Consider the following 19,040-nt stretch of genomic DNA (forward strand, 5'->3'; position numbering starts at 1 on the left):
GTTCCCAACTGGAAAGCGGCGGGAAGACACCCTGTCTCTTTTCTCTCCTTTTCAAATGCAATTAAGAAAAAGAAAAAGCCGAGAGAGAAAGAGAGGAGGGAGGAGAGGGAAAAGGAGGAAGGCGGGGAGAGAAGGAAGGAAGGAGGAGGGAGTGAGCAAGGGAGCGAGGGAGGGTGCGGGGGGAAAGAGAGAAAGCAGGGGTAAAGTATTTTCGCAATTTCTGCAGTGAAGATTTTATGAGCTTCTCTCCGCCAGGCCGCAGCCAATCAGCCCGCGAGCCCGGGCACCTGCGGCTCCTGCGTCACGACGGCCGGGCTGAGCGAATGCAGGCGCCCAGCGAGCTGCCAGCGATTTAAAACGCTTTGGATTCCCCGGGCCTGGGTGGGGAGAGAGAGCTGGGTGCCCCCTGTATCCCCCACCCCCAGCGCCTCATGAGCCGATCCTCGGCCCCATGGAGCCCGGCAATTATACCACTTTGGACGGCGCCAAGGAGATTGAAGGCTTGCTGGGAGCTGGAGGGAGTCGGAACCTGGTCACCCACTCGCCACTGACCAGCCATCCAGCGTCGGCACCTACGCTGTTGCCTGCTGTCAACTACGGCCCCCTGGATCTGCCAGGCTCTGCGGAACCGCCAAAGCAGTGCCACCCATGTCCCGGGATGCCCCAGGGGGCGTCCCCAGCTCCAGTGCCTTACGGCTACTTTGGAGGCGGGTACTACTCCTGCCGAGTGTCTCGAAGCTCGCTGAAGCCCTGTGCCCAGGCGGCCACCCTGGCCGCCTACCCTGCGGAGACTCCCGCGTCCGGGGAGGAGTACCCCAGCCGCCCCACCGAGTTTGCCTTCTACCCAGGATACCCGGGACCCTACCAGCCTATGGCCAGTTACCTGGATGTGTCGGTGGTACAGACCTTGGGCGCCCCTGGGGAGCCTCGTCATGACTCCCTGCTGCCTGTGGACAGTTACCAGCCCTGGGCCCTCACCGGTAGCTGGAACAGCCAGATGTGTTGCCAGGGAGAACAGAACCCCCCAGGTCCTTTCTGGAAGGCAGCATTTGCAGGTAAGCTGCTCTGGATGCCCTTGGTGCTGAGTGTGGCGTTGTAGACCCTGCCTGGATGGGTCTTGGGGCTGGTGAGGAGGAGCTTGGTTCTCCTTGGTTGGCTATTAGGGCTCTGAAGGAGGGTCCAGGCAGTTAGAGAGCCTGGGTGAAGGCCCCAGAGGGTCAGTGTGAGGGGCCTGAGCTGGGTGCTATTTGAAGCCTGAGGCCCACCAGGTCTCTGATTTCCCTGGGAGGCCTTGGGACCAGCCTTTCAATATGTCGGAGTGCTTGACTCTCTTTGCTGTTGTTTGGGACTTAGGGTGTTCCTGCCCAGCAGGACCCCAGTTTAATTCTTCTCAATTCATTGAGTGTGGGGGTGCAGCCGGGTGGGGACAGAGAAATTGGTTGTTCTGTAAAGAATACAACCCCTTACTTTCTCTCAGATGAATTTTTCAGTTTCCAAAGGGAAGTGTAGATTTCCTGCAGCCATAATTTAAGTGTGTGCATTGGTGTGTGTGTGTGTGTGTGTGTGTGTGTGTGTGTGTGTTGGGAGTAGGGGCAGAAATGTGTTCCCTCCTGTACAGAATTTGCTTGTAGTATCTGTAAGAGTGGCCAAGAGCCGGAAAATGCATATGAGGGTGGACATTAGACAGCGGGCTGGGTGTGTTTGCAGACTGCAGGCGTGAAGGCAGTGATGAGTGAGGGTGGCCTGCAGAAATCTCCTCTTTCCAAGGCTGGGTAGATCAGGAAACCAACCAGCCAGAAGTGGAGGTGTCCTCTTGTGCTTTGGGGAAATGGCAGTGCCTGTATGGTAACCTGAGTACTCCTGTAGGATGACCTAGGTTGTGGGGCCTGGGTCAGACGCTGGGCTTGCGCCAGGCCGTGGTTTGAGCATGTCTCTCTTTCCCTCCCTCTCCTACATAGACTCAAGCGCACAGCATCCGCCTGACGGCTGCGCCTTCCGTCGAGGCCGCAAGAAGCGCATTCCCTACAGCAAGGGACAGTTGCGGGAACTGGAGCGTGAGTATTCGGCTAACAAGTTCATCACCAAGGACAAGAGGCGCAAGATCTCGGCTGCCACCAGCCTCTCAGAGCGCCAGATCACCATCTGGTTTCAGAATCGACGGGTCAAGGAGAAGAAGGTCCTCGCCAAGGTCAAAACCAGCGCTACTCCGTGAGGGAGCTCCCTGGCTCTGGCTGGGAGGGGGAAAGGGGAAGTTGGGGTATCCTGGTGAGACCAGGAGCCTGCCTCAGCCAAGCTGGGGCTCCGGACTCTGCTTGAGAGGCTCCCAGAAGTGACACTCTTCCCAGGCCAATGTTCCTGGGTTGTTCTTCAGGGACAGTCTGGATACCCCGTGGATCCCAGAGAGCCAGCAAGGCCCAGAGTTACAGCCCAGTCCACCAGGTAACACTACCCAAATGACCTTGTCCCAGTCATAATCATTCATTCTGGCAGTTGCAATAATCAGCATAACCAGTACTAGTTGCCATGATAATTAGTATCATATTTTCTATCTAGAGCTCTGTAGAGCACTTTTAGAAACTGCTTTCATGGATTGAGCTGATCATGAATAAACTTGGAAGGAGACCGGTGACAGGACAGCTTCCTCTGGATCCTCTTCCATTTCCAAAGCCTGTCCCCATCGCAGTGAAGGCAGAGGAGACAAGAAATGGCAGATTTACCTCTGTAACGTTTCCTGTTGCCCCTTTAGCATTTTTTCTAAGATGACAACTAGGCAGGATGGCCAATGCTGGAGGGTACCTCTCCCTCCCTCCCTGCCATCCCCTAGACGGTACCCACTGGTCTCAGAAGTCCATAGGCCTAACTCCTCAGTTTCGGCCCTGGGTGAAAATGAAGCCAGTGGACTACCTTCCAGGGTCTGTTCTTTCTTCCAGAGAAATGGGGTTTGAGAAAATGCCTGGATAATTCACCACTTCCTCTCCATAACTTTCCAAGCCTTCCCTCAATGATTCTGGTGGTTCTGACCAAAGGAAGTAGGTCGTGATTCATTGGGCATTTGGGAGCTGCATGAAATAGACATTTGTGGCCTTGTAGCCCCTCTTAGGCACAAAGATTGCAGAATGAGGGGACTAGTAGCCTGTCCGTGGCAGGCACATCCCAAACACATTTGTATAGCCTAAAAGGAGAAAAAATGAATATGGGTCGTTCACTACCCATTTCTCCTCTGCTTGCCTGCCGGTGACACCAAGGCGCTTCGGAGTCTCAGGCCTTGGAGTCTCGGGCAGGTTCTTTACCGAGTGAAAGAACCAGCGGTGGCAGAAGCCCCCAAACGCCAGTGTCAGAATGGGGAACCGCAGGCCACCGGGACAGTAGTGGGCACAGACTTGTTTCCTTTCACTTTGTGCCGGTTCAGTCCACAAACACTCTGGGCGAGTGGAGGACAGTTTGGCGCCAACCCGGTTTTCCACTGCCGCATAGACAATATGCCAATAGCGCGGAGTTCCAGAAACCTGGGGCAGACCGGCTGTTCGCAGAGCCGGGGAACCTGAAGTCGTGTACCTCGACCGGGATCAGACGCGACCTTGTCCGCGGAACATCAGCGAGGCTGAGCTGGATCTTCCCGCAGCCCGGGCTGGAGGGTTCTGGCAGCCTTCTGGCGATCGGGCGCACAGAAAGGAAGTGGAGAGGACGGGCCGCCAGACCCACGTTCCGAGCCTCCCCGCAGCGGGCAGTCGGGAGGCGAGCATCCGGAAAGGTCCCCGGCCACGTCTCGACGGCAGCTCCATCTCAGAGCGGAGTCCTCCTTTTCCAGGAAACCCTGAGTTGGCCGCCGCAGCCGAGCAATTCGAGTCGGGCGGCATCCCAGTCCTCGCTCTTATCCGAAGGAAGACTCTTCTAAGTCTTCCAGATCCTTTTTTTTTTTTTTTTTTTAACCAAAGAGGATTCTAAAGCTGGGGCGGGGGAGGGGGGAGGGTTAAAAAAGGCCCCGACTGGCATGACCCTCCCTCCCTGGGTCTTCTTAGATAGTGGGTGTGCTTGGGGAAGGGGAAGGTGTCAATTTCGTGATTTACAGTCTTTCTAAGCCCCGTGGTCCAGTTTAAGCTCCCTGGTATCGCGCCTCGCCCAGAGAAAGTTACTTTCTGCTTTCCACGTTCTCCTTCAAGCGAAGTCCCAATCTTTAGTAATTTTTAATACCGCAGACTCCGAAGGTTAGTGGGTGCAGCCCCCCTCCCTTGCCGCTTCAGAAATTGAGAGACTTCAGGACAGATAGGCCTATGGGTAGGTGGCGTGTGGGACAAATGGGGGAGACCGCGTGGTGCTTTCTCCCTACAGAGGGAAGGGAAAGGCTTTAGGTTACCACTCGGACTTCCCGAGGCGACTTCGGGAGGCCTGCAGTCAGGGGCCTCGAGACTCTGAACTCCCGGGGCTCTAATGCCTCCATTCCGTTATCAAGGACTTAATGTTTCGGGGCTTTTCTTTTATGCTCTCGCAACAGTTTTAGAACAAACAAAAGACGTGGGATTTTAGATTTATTTCTCTACCAACGTGAGTTTGGCCTATTAAAAAGACAAGGGCGCCCCCTTCCGGCAGAATCTCGCCATTTCAGAAAAACTTGTCGGTAGGCTCGGCTTTTTAACAACCGCTCAACTGAGTGAGCCTCTGGCTTCCGAAAGCCTGGGGACTCGGGCCTGCGGGGTTGGGGCATTCGTAGCCGCGTGTGAGAGCGCCCGGACCCGGAGTCGCCTGAAATTGGGCCAGGGTACTGGCAAATGTATCAACCCAGAGGCGGAGAGACCCAGGAGGAAGGCTAGGAGGGCAGCAAAAGAGATCTCTAATAGAGAAAAAACAGGGTGGCCAAAGCACCCGGAGCAAGGCTGCGGCGCCATCAGCCCTCGGTCCGGGTCTTCATTCCACTGGAGTATTCTATTTATCTTCCTCGCCAGAACAATTCGCCGCGAACCCCTCTCCCCCGCTTCCCCCCGCCCCGAGTCATTTACTTGTATGGAATCTGTGCCAAAAAAAAAAAAAATTATTCAATTTCGCTTTGTGTTAAACCCTTTTATGGAAGCTCTTTCCAAACACCAGTGTTACTACCGAGGCGAATTATATCCCCTTCCACCGAGACCATTTAAAAATCTTTCACTAGTTTGTGTCTAAACTAAAACAAAATCCATGTAGCTACATTTACTTGCTTGCAGCTATTTGCTTTTTAAATAGGGCTACTTTAAACTATTAAGACAAGAAAGAGTGTTTCGCTAAAATTTAGATTGAAATGTGTGAATACAACGTTCTCAAATAGGTAAATTCAGACATTTTCATGACAAACGCAGAGGCGCACAGACACACACCGGGAAACACACCGAGTGTCTTTGCACCAACGAGGAGCACTTTTACTCCGGGCCGCCCTCTGCGCCCTCTCCCTTTCTCTGAGCGGAACTTCGCCAGCTCAGTCCCAGCAAATGTCGAAACAGGGTTGGAGGGTGGCGTCTACGCTGCTCCAGGACCGAAATCACTTCCAATTCCAAATCAGGCGGATTTTATTAGGCCTCGAGAGGACGGATTAGGCGGTAATGGAAAAGAGCGTTGACAGGACCTCGGGAAGCTCTTTTCCAATCTAGGTTCTCGAAGCAACCCCGCGGACAGCGAACCCGGTGCCCCAGCTCCAGGGTCCCTTACTGGCCAGCGGGCAAACGCTCGCCGCCACCCTAGAACTCGCGAGGCCGCAGCCGGCGACTGTTGGCAGCGTCGTGACCCCTGTCCCAGCCCCCCGCCCCGTTCCCCCTCCGTCCCCAGCTAGCCACCCCTGCTCTGAGTGGTTCGAGGACCTGTAGCTGCCCTGCGGCAGAAGAGAGGCCCAAGTCAAGACCCCCCAGTTCTCGAACGGCGCGGCCCCCCTCCTCCAACGCGGAGCTGACGGCCCTCCGTTCCTCCAGCCCACCATTGCTCCCCTTTATGAAAGTTTTACTCAAGGTCCTAAGTGCTGCACTTGAATTAGGTTTCCTTCCGGGGGAACCCTCTGTGCCCGTGCCCCCTTCCGGTCTACACCAGAGCTTCAAACGTGATTTACACGAACCTGTTACCGTAAACTGGCAATAAAGTGCGGAGGCAACTGTTGCGGAGGGGGCTAAGGAGTGGTTCCGTTGTTTTTGAAAGAAATTTATAGTACATTCTCACCGACCTGAATACTCCCTCTCGGGGAAAGGGGGAAGAAAGCAGAGGGGGCGCCCTCGGCCCCTCACCCGGCGGGGCCGGCCCGGGCCTCCCCCGAGGCGCTGGCCTGGGCCCGGGGAGAGATTGGAAAACATCCAGTGCCGACCTGACGCCAGCCTTTCTTCCTTTCTCGGCTACCAGTTACTTTTGTGTAGAAAGCGGGTGGGGGTGGTCGGAGCAAACGGAGAAGAAGGAGTTCCACCACGGGTCTCCCTCCCCTAAATGCCTCCAAAATGACGGAGAGGCCAGCGTTCAATCACCCTCGGGACGAAGGGGAGGGAAAGGCCGCGTCGGCCGGCGGACAAGGCCGTTGAACTTGAAGTTTCTGGCCAGTGGTTCCCGCCGCCCCTACCCCCACTCTCCTCAACTCTTCATGGGAAGATGGAGGAAGGTGAGGGAAGGGGTCCCATTTCTGGCCTTGGGAAGGAGGGGGGAGGCCAAGCGGCGCTGGCAGAGCCAGAGCGACCGGAAGACTGTCGCGAGACGCCGGGTTGGGGAGGCGAGGAGGCTGTAGCGGAGAGCGGGCGCTCCGGCCACGAGGTGGGGAGCCGGGGGCTGTGCGCCCTCTCCTTGCGCCCCGCCCCAAGCTCTGCTGGGAGGGGGCCCCTTGTGCTGCGCTGCGATCCTTCCTCCTCTAGCCCAAGGTGCGCGAGAGCAGAGCCCTGCGCCACTCGGAGGTCGGCGCCGGCCCAGCCCCGAGCCTTCGAGCCCACCGAATTCCAGCCCTGGCCTTGGCAGAGAGAGCAAGAGTGTTATGCTCCCGTTTCTCAGAGCAAGACCCACTCATTTTGCTACTTTCAAGAATGCTCTTCTCTCTAAAAAGGTAAGCCCGCTGATTCGTGCGTGGGCCAAGGACTTGAAGCTCTTTTGGCCTGGGGACCCGCTGAGGGAGCCGTCGGAGAAGGGGGGGTTTGTCCCCGGACTCTGGGGGACTCCGCGGTCACTGCGGGCAGGGAAGGGTGGGTGTCAGGCTCTCGAAGAGGCCATTCAGCCGGGCTCCTCCTCGTTGTTTCCTAAAAAGGCTGGCAGCCGCCTGGGCAAAAAGGGACCAAGAAAGCTGCTTCGCAGCACGCGGGACGCCAGCGCGGCCTCAGCGGGGGAGAGTCTGGCTTGGGAGAGCAAGGCCCGCCCATAGGACCTTGTGTTTGTCTCCGACTGGATGGAATCTTGGTACAGACGACATTAATATTATTGTTAATGTTGTTCTTATTTAAACTGTGATACTTTACAAAACATTTACTCTGAAAACTGGGTGAAAATTAACCCTGATGATAATGATTTATTAATGTACCCTTAAGGGAGAGGCTCTGGCCCTCTAAAACTAAATCAGTGCAGTTTAGTCTCGCACGGCTGCCTTCCTTCTGCCATACCTGTGCCCTGTTGAGCTCTTTGAGTTCTGGGATCTGAGGAGCAACTAGAGGGGTTGCCCATGGCTGGCATAGGTGCCCAGGGACTCAAACCTTGCACACAAGCAGCAGGGGGCCACATGCTGGTGTCTTCGCCACTGACACTGCTAGCTTGTTGGTCTTGAAGGGGGGGGCAGGGAAGAGGTAATACACAGACACACTCCGAACTCACCCAACCCACCCTGCCCCCACTGGTTCCTGCCCATGCCCTCTCAGAGCGACTGTCCCCACACAGACAAAACCCACTTTATAAAATGAGGACGTTGAGGCTAAGCCTTAGTTACTTGATCAGCGACACAGTCTAAGCAGAGCCCCCAAAGCAGGAGTTCTAAGGGCTAAGCTCTGTGGTCATCAGCGCAAGAGAACAGGAAGCCAAGCCTCTCCCCCACTCCCAACATACCTCTTCTCACAAGGTCTCTCTAGACACAAACTTTCTATCTGGAGCCATCATCTGAGGTCACCGAGCTGCACTCGAGCCCCCCAATTTGGATAAGTGCAACCACGGGGGATTAAACACAAGCGGAAATTTACTTCAGTCCATCACTCATTTATCGAGTGCCTGCTGCACGCAGAACCATCCCTTGAAGTGGAAGGCTGGAGGAAATACAGTGGAAATACACTGGCTCCCTTTCTACCTACGCTCTCTGGCGCTCTGCCTCTCCGTCGCTGGCAGATCTTGGGTCTGTAGTTTCTTCATATGTGACCTGAAGCCAGGGGACTGTATCCTGTGATCTCTGACATTTTAAGGTGGGTCAAACGCCTACTCAGGGAGAACGAAGACTGAGAACGATTCACTCTCACGGGGTATGGAGAGGCTTCCCAGAACAACCTACGCTGGAGAAGGACCTGGAAGATGCTTAGAATACCAAATCCGGGTGGGAAGACGTGAACAAAACTCGGGAGAGGGGGCAGAAGAGACAGGTCTCTGAGGGAGAGGGGTCTAGACCTCGGCTCTGGTTAGGGTAGGGCAGGGAGGGAAGAAAGTAAGGGCGTCCTTACTGGGTCCTGGACGTTAGGCGAAGCCTGTGCGGCGCCCATTCAGAGTGTGAGCCCCGGGTTCTTACCTAGGCGCGCATCACTTGGCGTGCCAAGAGCTGCGGGCCGCACAGCGCAGGCACCAGGCCTAGCCAGCTCTTGAAGAGAGAAATGGGTACCCGGCGTGGACTCTCAGCGCCCCATCTTAAATGGGTTCAGCCTGTCTCCCCCGCCGGAGACCTGACCTCGGTCTTTGTCTGGTTAAGTTCGTCGCCCTTCCCCCTCCAGGCAGAATTCTGTCGTTGAACTTGAGCCAGACCATAAACATTCCTTCACCCCTCCGGAAGCTGGACCGAGACGGGGAGGGGGTGGAGGAAAAGGTGGCCAAAGAGGATTGTGGAAGGATCCGAAACGCCAGAGACCCGGCCTTCTCCCACCCAAGCCTGCATTGCTTTAGCCACGGGGTTCGGCGTTTTGTGTTCCGCGGAAACTTCGCCAGATCTGCATTTTTAAAATCCGATTATTGAGGCCTTATGGCAAGTTAGACCAATACTTTAGTCAGAATCAACATAATGTTAATTTTCATTTTCATTCATGCATAATTCATACGCTCTATTTTTGACCATAAAATTTCCCACACTTAAAAATGACCTGGAAAGGCAAATGCGTAAAGAGCAAACGAATAGCTGCAGCAGAGGAATCATTAGAGAAGATTGAAGTAGGTCATCCCTAAGCTGTCCCCTCTGTATTTTAAAAGCGCCCCTCCTTGGGCAGCACAACTCCAGCCGGCGGCCGACGAGCCCGCTGGGCCCTGTATCCCATGATCTGGAAGCAGGCTTGGTAAATGGGGCGCCCCCCATCCTTGGCCTGGGGAGCGCTCCGAGGGACCCAGGACTCCTGGCGCGTGCTTCCCTGGCGCTGGCGGGGGCTGCGCAGAGCGGCCTGCTGAGACCGTATTCGTGTTTTTGTTTCCTCTTTTTCAAAAGAATCCAGGATCCCTAAGCGAGGGAGGATAAAACACAGGATCCCGGGGTCTTTTCCTGGCTCAGAAAAACCCACTGTAAGGGGTACTGGGCGCGCTGGGCGGGCAGGAGAGGCGGGGCAGCTCTGAGCTTCCCTCCCCGGGAGGATCCCGGGCAGCTCGGCGAGCCTCGGAGAAGGCACCAAACCCGGGCAAGCCTGCGACAAGCTCCCGGCCTCCGAACCTGAGGCTAGATAAAGTGCTCGGAGACAGGTCCTCACCGGCAAACCGGAAAAGGGGCCTGAGAGAGCTATCAGAACACTGCTCTCCGCGTTCAACCGCAGCTCCCCCTACCCCGCCCCTACTTGGCTTTAACCTGTCGGAGGACTAGGACCGAGGAGGGTTTTTGTCTCATTCTCCTCCCCAGCCTTCGATCCCCAGGTCTACGGGGCCCTGAAGGGAACTCAGCCAACCCCTCTCCCTTTGTCTGATCTTTGGGAAAAAGGCGTGGGCGCCTTGGTCAAGTTCACGGATCTGGCCGGCGTCTCTCAGGGCAAATGGGGCCACCGCTGTCATCCGCATCAGGAAGGTCCTAACAGTCGAGATTGGGGGTGGGGTTGCGGGGGTGCGAAGCCTCCAGAAAGCCTTTTGTTCTTTAGTCTGCTGTTCGGTTCTCACAGGCCCGCCCGCCCATCCCCTCAGCTCTGTAGAGGAAAAATAACTCCATCTGAAAGGAAGCCGTTTATTTGGAAAAATAAATGCGAAGGCCTCGTGGAGTGTGCTTCTCAGAATGGTCTTAAGTCTTTGGCACTTGGGTAGTTTTTCGTTAGTTCTATTCTGGCATTTATGAAAGTTAGGGGTTTACAGCTTTTATTTGGTACAATCTTTTATTTGGAATCTGATGTAGAGTAAAAGAAGCCACATCTACACTCCGCCCCAAAATCTTCAGATTAAAAACATTGAAATAATTACCCCCAACATTCCAGCCCTTAAAAGAAACAAAAGGGAAAAAAGCTCGAAGTGGAAAATAAAAAAACCTTATTCAGGTAGCAGAAAATATAACATAGGGCTTTAAATACACACAAACTCTAAAAACTTTTAATAAACAACCCTCTGAATTTTTCCTCATTCTGCATTCCAGATCTCATGTTTTATAATTTGCAACCACTGTGATTTGTTACTTTTGTCTTTCCACTCCCCAACATATATATATATGTATATATATATATACTATCTTGAGTCTAAAAACACGCTACATTTACTACATTACAAGCAATTTCCCAAGCTATTCCAGTCTTCTAAACGCCACTTAAAATGTATAATATAAAATGAAGTGAGTTGTCATCATTTAGCATTTCCCTAGTGCTGCTCATTTAGGTTGTCCCTACATTTAAAAAGAAAACTTTTTTTTTTCCTGGTTGGAAAAGTAACACATTTTCATTGTCAAGAATTTTTTAATAGTATAAAGAAAATAATACCACCCCATATCCTACCATCCAAAATTTACCAAAGTGAATCTTTTGTTGTATTTTCTTTAGTTGTTTTTTTTCCTTGCAAATATGTGTAATTTCAAAATTCAGATTCCTTGTGAACATTTTTGAACTTTGCCTTTTAACTTAATATTAGAACATTTCCCAGTGTGATTAATCATTTTTCAAAAACATCATTTTAATGATCGCATAGTATCCAGTGCACCATTATTTCCAGTGCACCACCAGATAAGCATTTCTCTAATTATTGATCATTTCCATGTTTACTGTTTAAAATAATTCATAAGAAAGAGAACACTGTTATGACCCTACGTGTGTTTGGTAGGAAGGTAAGAGTTGAATCTCCCTCAAATAGAGTGTTTCAAAAATTTTAGGTTTAAATTTCCCTCTCCTAGGTATCAGGTGAGAGCGAATGAAACCGGGCCTGCTAGAGTGCTGGAAATATTGTTTTGATTAAGATGGTGGTTCCACCAGTGTGTATTCATGTGAAAAAATCGTTTGGCTGAACATTTAAGATTTGTGCAATTTACTTTTTAATTTTAACATTTTCCCCTACTCCTGAGAGCCTATATCTATTTACATAGAAAAGGAACAATGCAGAAAATAGGTAGGTGGAGGAAGTGAGAAAGGAGTGGGGATCAACCCAAACTGGGGCTGTTCACCCTGTGCTGGGATATTTTCTTTATTTCATAGAAACATGAAGTCAATATTGAAAAGCTAGTGATGAGGAAAAAACAAACAAAAAAAGAACTTGGTCCTTCCCCCAACCCCATGTTAGGTAAAGACTTTTCAGTTACACTTAACTCATGTGGCTTTGAATTTTCCTTGCAAATAGAAGGTACTAATAAAAATAGGCTAGAAAATGTTTATAAAGGCAGTTAAAATTAATGCGTAAATAACCGACTTGGCTAACATGATCACGTGAGATAGAAGTGGAGTACTTTACACATAATGAAATAAAAGTTGAATTTCAGAAAGATTCATTTTGGATCCATTCTGTAACCCACATTTTCACTTTAAAAGAAAGATAACAAGCTGAACTTGGAGGCGGCAGGGACAACTGCTCCCCCAAGGAGGATCTGAGAGGGAGTGGAGTGGTGTCTGGTATCTGGTCTGGTTTTATTGGCACGATCTTGTGTGATGCTGTGTGCTGGCCAGAACATATGCTTCGTCCTTGGGATGCTGGAGGAGAAGAAAAAACCCCTTCAAACAATTTGTCACCACAGTTGCTTCCTGATGTGCTTCAGCTAGAAGACTGCTACAATCACTGCACACTGTTCGGCAGTGATTTTAATTCTTTAAATTGTTTTTTCACTTAGGATAAAGTTGGGGTTTTAATATCTGATGAAGAAAGACATTACAGATATTTTTTCATGTTAGAGGAATATACTGTGGGTGTTTTGGCTTTCCCTGATTTTTTGAGGTATGGCATAATTCAGTAAAGTGCATTAATCTTAAGTGTGTTGCTCATGGAGTAATTACCCAAGTAACCACTGTTTAGAACAAGATCTAGAACATTTTTAGCACCTCTGTGGGTTCCCTCCTGCCCCTTTCCAGTATAATATTCCGGAGATAGTTGCCATTCTGGTTTTTGTTCTACGGATTAGTTTTGCCTGTTCTTGAACTTCGCATAAAGAGGCATACAGTACAGAGTACAGACCTCTTTTGTGTCTGGTTTATGTCACTCAACAAAATGTCTGTGCAATTAATCTGTGTTGTAGGGTGTATCAGCAGTTTATTCTTTTACATTGCTCTATGCTATTCCATTTCATTCACCTCTTGATGGACATTTGAGTTGTTTCTATTTTGGGCTATTATGAATATTCTTGAACACATCTTTTGGTGGATAAATTGATTCATTTCCTATAGAATTTCTGGATTACAGGGTAAGTATATGTTTAAATTTACCAGCTATGTGGTATTTTTATAAATCAAATTATTGGGAATTCCCTGGTGGTCCAGCAATTAGGACTCTGTGCTTTCATTGCCAAGGGTGAAGGTGTGGGAACTAAGATCCTGCAAGCCACACAGCGCAGCCAAATAAATAAATTAAAATTAAAATTAAATTATCCATGGACCAGGCTTCCCTTGTGGCTCAGCTGGTAAAGAATCCGCCTGCAATGCAGGAGACCTGGGTTCCATCCCTGGGTTGGGAAGATCCTGTGAAGAAGGGAAAGGCTACCCACTCCAGTATTCTTGCCTGGAGAATTCCACGGACTGTATAGTCCACGGGGTCGCAAAGAGTCGGACATAACTGAGCAACTTTCACTTCTCGTCACTTCATCCATGGACCAGTCCCAATTCCCCACAACTAGTCCAAGTAGTGGGGCTTCCCAGGTGGCTCAGTGGTAAAGAATCCAGCTGCCAGTGCAGGAGACCCGGATTTGATCCCTGGGTCAGGAAGATCCCCTGGAGAAGAAAATGGCGACCCACTCCATTATTCTTGCCCGGAAAATTCCATGGACAGAGGGTCCTGGTGAACTATGGGTTGCAAAAGAGTAGGACTTAGTGACTAAACAAGTACAAGTGGTCAGATTTAAGAGCAAGAAAATCTAACATTAATGGGGTGGATATGATTACTTTTGCTTGAATTTCTAGAAAGAGCTTATTTTGAAGTCTTGATGACCTGGATCCTTGAGACAGCAGAGATTTGAGTTTGCTGACAGCAGCGCATCAAAACTCATGGCTCTGGTTCTTCCTCTAGCCTCCCTCCACTGATCCAGTCACATCTGCAAGTTATGCCTACATGGATGTCAACAAACTCCCCCCAAATGCAAGTGCAGTGAGTCAGGGCAAAGAAGAACTATGACTGAGGTCAATGGTCAGGATCAGCAGGGCCCAGGGCTTAGTGCTAGAAGATGGAAGTGATTCTCTTGAGTCCTGATTTGGATGCTGAGTTATGACTTGGGAACTTTACAGCCCTGTGGTCTTTTAACAAGAAGCAATCTATCTTCCCAGGCAGAACTTCCATTACTGGTGACAGGTGCCCAGAGCCAGCTTATTAAAAACCATCCTTTCAACCCCCAAAGTGAATGTGCCACAGTGTGTTGGAATGGAATGCTAATTTCCAGCTACACATCCTAATCTGGGGCATGGAGAGAACACTATATACATATTAATATTAAAGAGAATGGAAACCCAGCATTATTTCTGCAGCGACACCCTGAGCCCAGGATCTGAGAGCGTGAGGATCTGCCTGTATTTCCTGGGTCACATGCCCCCATCCCAGCAGGTCAGCACAGCTCATAGGCTCTCACCTACTGCCTTGGGTTGGCCCTGTCGTGGCCCCGAGACAGAGCTTACCTTGATGCTCAGCGGCTGTGGTAGAGTGGAGTGAGCACTGGATTTCCAGTTGGTGGGCTGGATTCAAGTCCCAGCTGTGGTGGAGGAACAAGGCCTTTTACGTTTATAAGGTGCTTTTTAATTCTTCCAAGTACATGTGTGCATTCACGGCTTTTATCTCATGTGGTTCAGTGATGTACAAGGAGAGGGAAAAAAATCTGCCCATTTTATAGAGGAGTACATGAATACCTTGGAGGCAGCACTTGTTGCTTTTGGAGGTGAGAAGAGCCTCTACTCATTGGCTTTTTCCTCTCTCTCTTGTGCAGCTTTTTTTTTTTTCCTGACCACACATATGGGATCTTAGTTCTCCAACCAGGGATCAAACTCAGGCTTCCCTGCCATGGAAGCACAGAATCTTACCACTGGACCCCAGGGAAGTCCCTCTCCTGTGCAGCTTTGAGAACAACTCTGAGAAATTTGAATGGCAGAAGGGGAGATATTTCACAGCAATCTCTCAGGGTTGAGCCAGATTTTATGCCCCCAGAGAGTTTCTCTACCCCCATCCAATATCCTGGATGATCTTCCTGACTGGGCTATCCAATTATCAATGAACTTTGTCCCATGCAGACCTGGGTATGCTCTGGCCAAGTCAAAGGGACACTTAAGGACATGGCCCAAATGGTCGAGTCAAGAATTAGCCATGAATTGAACCAAGTGCAGTTACTTGCACAGGACAGCCTGCCAGAAGAGATCTCATCTAAATGTTTGGAGTTGGGGGCATGGGGGTTGGGGGACCTGGTACTTAGACATGGGAGGGATCTCCCCCAGAGATGAAGTTGAACGTTCATTTTCAGCTGCAAAATATAAAAAAATTTCTGAGTTTTGGTTTCTATCTTAACAACTAACATGAATTTTGCATAGTTACCATTAAATAGATGTCTTACAACTCTTCATGGCTGACTTCATGCAGTGTCACAATTTACGTCACTTATCTAAAACTGCCCCAGAGTTGTGTTCTTCTGGGAATTTGGGGGCACACGCTGTGTCCATCTTTCTGTCTCTCCTTACTCTGACACTCCACCTGGGACAACCTTATTTTCTTCAGACTCCTTCAAAATGAACACATCTAAATTTTCTGTTGTTTTAACATCTCAAGGCCCGAAAGAAAATGATGTCATTGTGTCTAATTGAATTTTTCATCGCATGTCTGGGCCATGTGGTCTGAGGCATAGGAGACCTGAAAACTTGCCACCGCAGACTCTTGTGAAGTGTGCGTATAGGTGACAATCAAACCAGTTTCATCTCCTTGTCAGCATGGTCCAAGATGGGGCATTCTTGGCCTTACAGGCAGAACTACTTCCTAAGCCTTGGACCTAGGAATCAGCTGTCTCCCTTCCTAATGGCACATTCCTGGACATTAAGCCTTGGCTTTAAAACAAAGGATTTCCCGATTCATGTGCAAAACAAGTATTTCCCTGGGGGAGCGTCTCCTTTAACCCAATTGTCAGTAACCAGGAGAACCTGATTGCTGTTTCATTTTAGAGGTGATTTAGATGATCAATATAAGCCCTTCCCCAACAAAAACATTTTGTCCTTGAGAAGGTTTCCTTGGAAGTGTTTCAATATGCCTCATTTACTATTTTACTGAATGTTTCTGTGGCCCCAAAATTTTTGGCAAAGTTGTCGGGTGAAAGTGTGACTCCAGGCTGGGAAGTCTGCCACCACGTTGCCAAGGGGTTTTCTAGCGGTGGTGCTGTAGGGGGCCACCTCTGCCACCCTGACTCATTAAAGAGGCTGATGAGGTTTGCCCTGCGTTTTGTACCACACCTCAATCCATATCCTGTAGAAGCAGGAAACTGAAAAGCTGCCCGGAGCATCTGGGGAGAAAGGAAGTGGGAATGAGGCATTCTCCCCCAGTCTTGAATCTTCAAAGGGAGAATCAGGTATTGATACATCACTAAATCCCAGTTACTGGGAAAAGAATTCTCTGTCCTGGGCTTCTCTTGGCTAATCTTACGATCTAAAATCAGTCCTGAATATTCACTGGAAGGACTGATGCTGAAGCTGAAACTCCAATACTTTGACCACCTGATGCAAAGAACTAACTCATTGGAAAAGACCCTGATGCTGGGAAAGATTGAAGGCAGGAGGAGAAGGGGATGACAGAGGATGAGATGGTTGGATGGAATCACCGACTCGATGGAATGAGTTTGAGCAAACCCTGGGAGTTGGTGATGGACAAGGAAGCCTGGCGTGCTGCAGTCCGTGCGGTCGCAAGGAGTTGGACATGCCTGAGCGACTGAACTGAACTGAACTGAACTGATGCTGATGGCACCATCACTTCACCCTCTCAACCTGACACTTCTGCGGTCCTCAGTCCTGCTTTGGTTGATCCTTTCTGGCTGCAGGGAGCTAGAAATTAGAGAAAGATTTGAGCACTGTTGACCTTGAGATTCAAGGAAGAGGATGGCTTCTTTCAGGTTCTGGGTTTGCTTTCCGTTCCATGATGTTCCAGAGAAACAGTAGGACAGAACTAAGAGGTTGTGAAACTTAGACCCTCTTCACTCGCTTCTCACAGCTTAGTGTGATAACTTAACTTCAGAGTCACAAGTCCCGACTCTTGGTAGGTGCTGGATAAATGTTGGTTGAATGAATAAATACACAAAGAATGAGTAAATCAATATATTCAAGGACACTGTCATAGTTACACATCATACAACCGACTCAGCATTCAAAAGTAAAACGGTCATTCAGCCACTCAGTTGTGTCCAACTATACAGTGTGAATTGTGACTCCATGACTACAGCATGCCAGGCTTCCCTGTGCTTCATCATCTCCCAGAGTTTGCTCAGACTATCTTTATAATTAAGTAAAACTTCATTTGATATGTGGTTGCCTTTCATTGGTAACAGAGAGAAGGTTTTGACCCCACCTTGCAGCACTTAATGGAACGCCTGTCCTGCCGCTGTTGCTCTTTTTCTCCTCGCTGCTGGAAGTCACTTCATCCCAAGCTCTTCAGTGTTCCCCTTTTTAAGGTCTTTGGAATAAAGCCAAATTCTGCCTTATGCCCTGTCTCCTCCCCAGCCCATTTAAGATCAAATTCCTATTTTCCTTTGCAGCCATAGCAATTCACACTGTATAGTCCGTAATTTTTTACAGCGTTCTCACTAATGTTGCCTCATTTAATCCTTCTAATCTTGCTGGGAGATAACTTTTTATTCCCGCTTTACAGATGAAGAACCTATTAGCTCACAGTGGCAGAGTCAGGACTTGAACCCAAGTTGTTGAGCCTACATTCTGTATGCCTCCCGTGAATACACTACTCTCCCAGCCCCCTAAGCTGCTACTTTTTACTTCCTTTTCGGTGTCCGATCTTTGACCGCATGCAGCCCCACCCTCAACTCTGTCCCCTTTTCAAAGTTCAGCTCAGATTCTCCCTCTCCCCTGAGTGGTCAGGTTATGTTTAGTCTCCTCACTCCTTTGTGCTCTCATTGCCTCTGACTTTGCTGATTTTAAACATTCAGCTTTAAGATAGACTGTGGCTGTTTAAAATACACTTCAGCAACCTAATCTAAAGCACAGTGTGGTTGTTTGTAGATGAGTCTGCCAAGCTGCATCACTAAAGCGGCAAGATTCTTGAATATAGGGGCGGGTCTTACTCACCTGTTTTATGTCCTCAAAAAGCCCAGCACGTTGTCTGGCCCCTGATAATTACTCAATAAACACTTATTAGTAAAATCATGATTTTTATGTTATTGTCAAAAAAGTGGCTACATGAGTAAATAAGTAGATAAGTAATTACTCTATATTACCATGGTGGAGAAGGCAATGGCAACCCACTCTAGTACTCTTGCCTGGAAAATCTCATGGACGGAGGAGCCTGGTAGGCTGCAGTCCATGGGGTCGCTAGGAATCAGACAGGACTTCACTTTCACTTTTCACTTTCATGCATTGGAGAAGGAAATGGCAACTCACTCCAGTATTCTCCAACTTGCCTGGAGAATCCCAGGGATGGGAGAGCCTGGTGGGCTGCTGTCTATGGGGTCACACAGAGTTGGACACGACTGAAGTGACTTAGCAGCAGTAGCAGCAGCATATTACGATGGTAATTTTTATTTTCATAAACACAATCTGGAAAGACACAAAAGAGATAATCACAGCAGTTTCCTCTAAGGTGACAGGGCTACGATGAGAACGGGGAGATGGAGACACTGTGGGAGGGAGATTTTTCACTTTATACATTCTTATAATTTTTTAAAAACCATTTGAATATATTTCTCTTTAAAAATCAGAAAGGTTGCTGAAGTGATTTAGCCACTTGGGTCTATTTCTGATTTAGTCCCTGCACTGACAAGGTGACAACATCCACAAGCTGTCATCAGCCCATCACCTCTAGGGCAAGTGGCAGGGCTGCCCTGCAGAAGGTTATAAAACTCCACTTGATATATGGAAGGCCAGGGGTGGGAGGGTGGGAAGAATTTAAAAAAGGATAGAAAAAGGGATTTTCTTTTCAACCAGCAAATGGCAACTCTGTTTTACTTAAGGCATGTTTGCATTATGTACAAAAATTTTAAATGAAAATCTGGAAAGAATATATAGAAGTCTTTTTCAGGAAGAATTTAACTGACCACTGCTGCTGCTGCTGCTAAGTGGCTTCAGTCGTGTCCGACTCTGTGCGACCCCATAGACGGCAGCCCATCAGGCTCCCCATCCCTGGGA

General features: G+C 49.6%; 1 protein-coding gene across 1 annotated transcript; it reads left to right on the plus strand.

Annotated features, from left to right (window-relative positions):
- The first annotated feature begins 451 nt into the window (after positions 1 to 451).
- Positions 452 to 2,212, plus strand: HOXB13 (homeobox B13). Its single transcript, XM_069542418.1, has 2 exons — positions 452 to 1,055; positions 1,959 to 2,212. Exons 1-2 carry the CDS (start codon positions 452 to 454, stop codon positions 2,210 to 2,212), a joined length of 858 nt encoding a protein of 285 aa, XP_069398519.1.
- The last annotated feature ends 16,828 nt before the right edge of the window (positions 2,213 to 19,040 follow it).

Source organism: Ovis canadensis, chromosome 11 (genome assembly GCF_042477335.2).
Source record: "Ovis canadensis isolate MfBH-ARS-UI-01 breed Bighorn chromosome 11, ARS-UI_OviCan_v2, whole genome shotgun sequence".
NCBI lineage: Eukaryota > Metazoa > Chordata > Mammalia > Artiodactyla > Bovidae > Ovis > Ovis canadensis.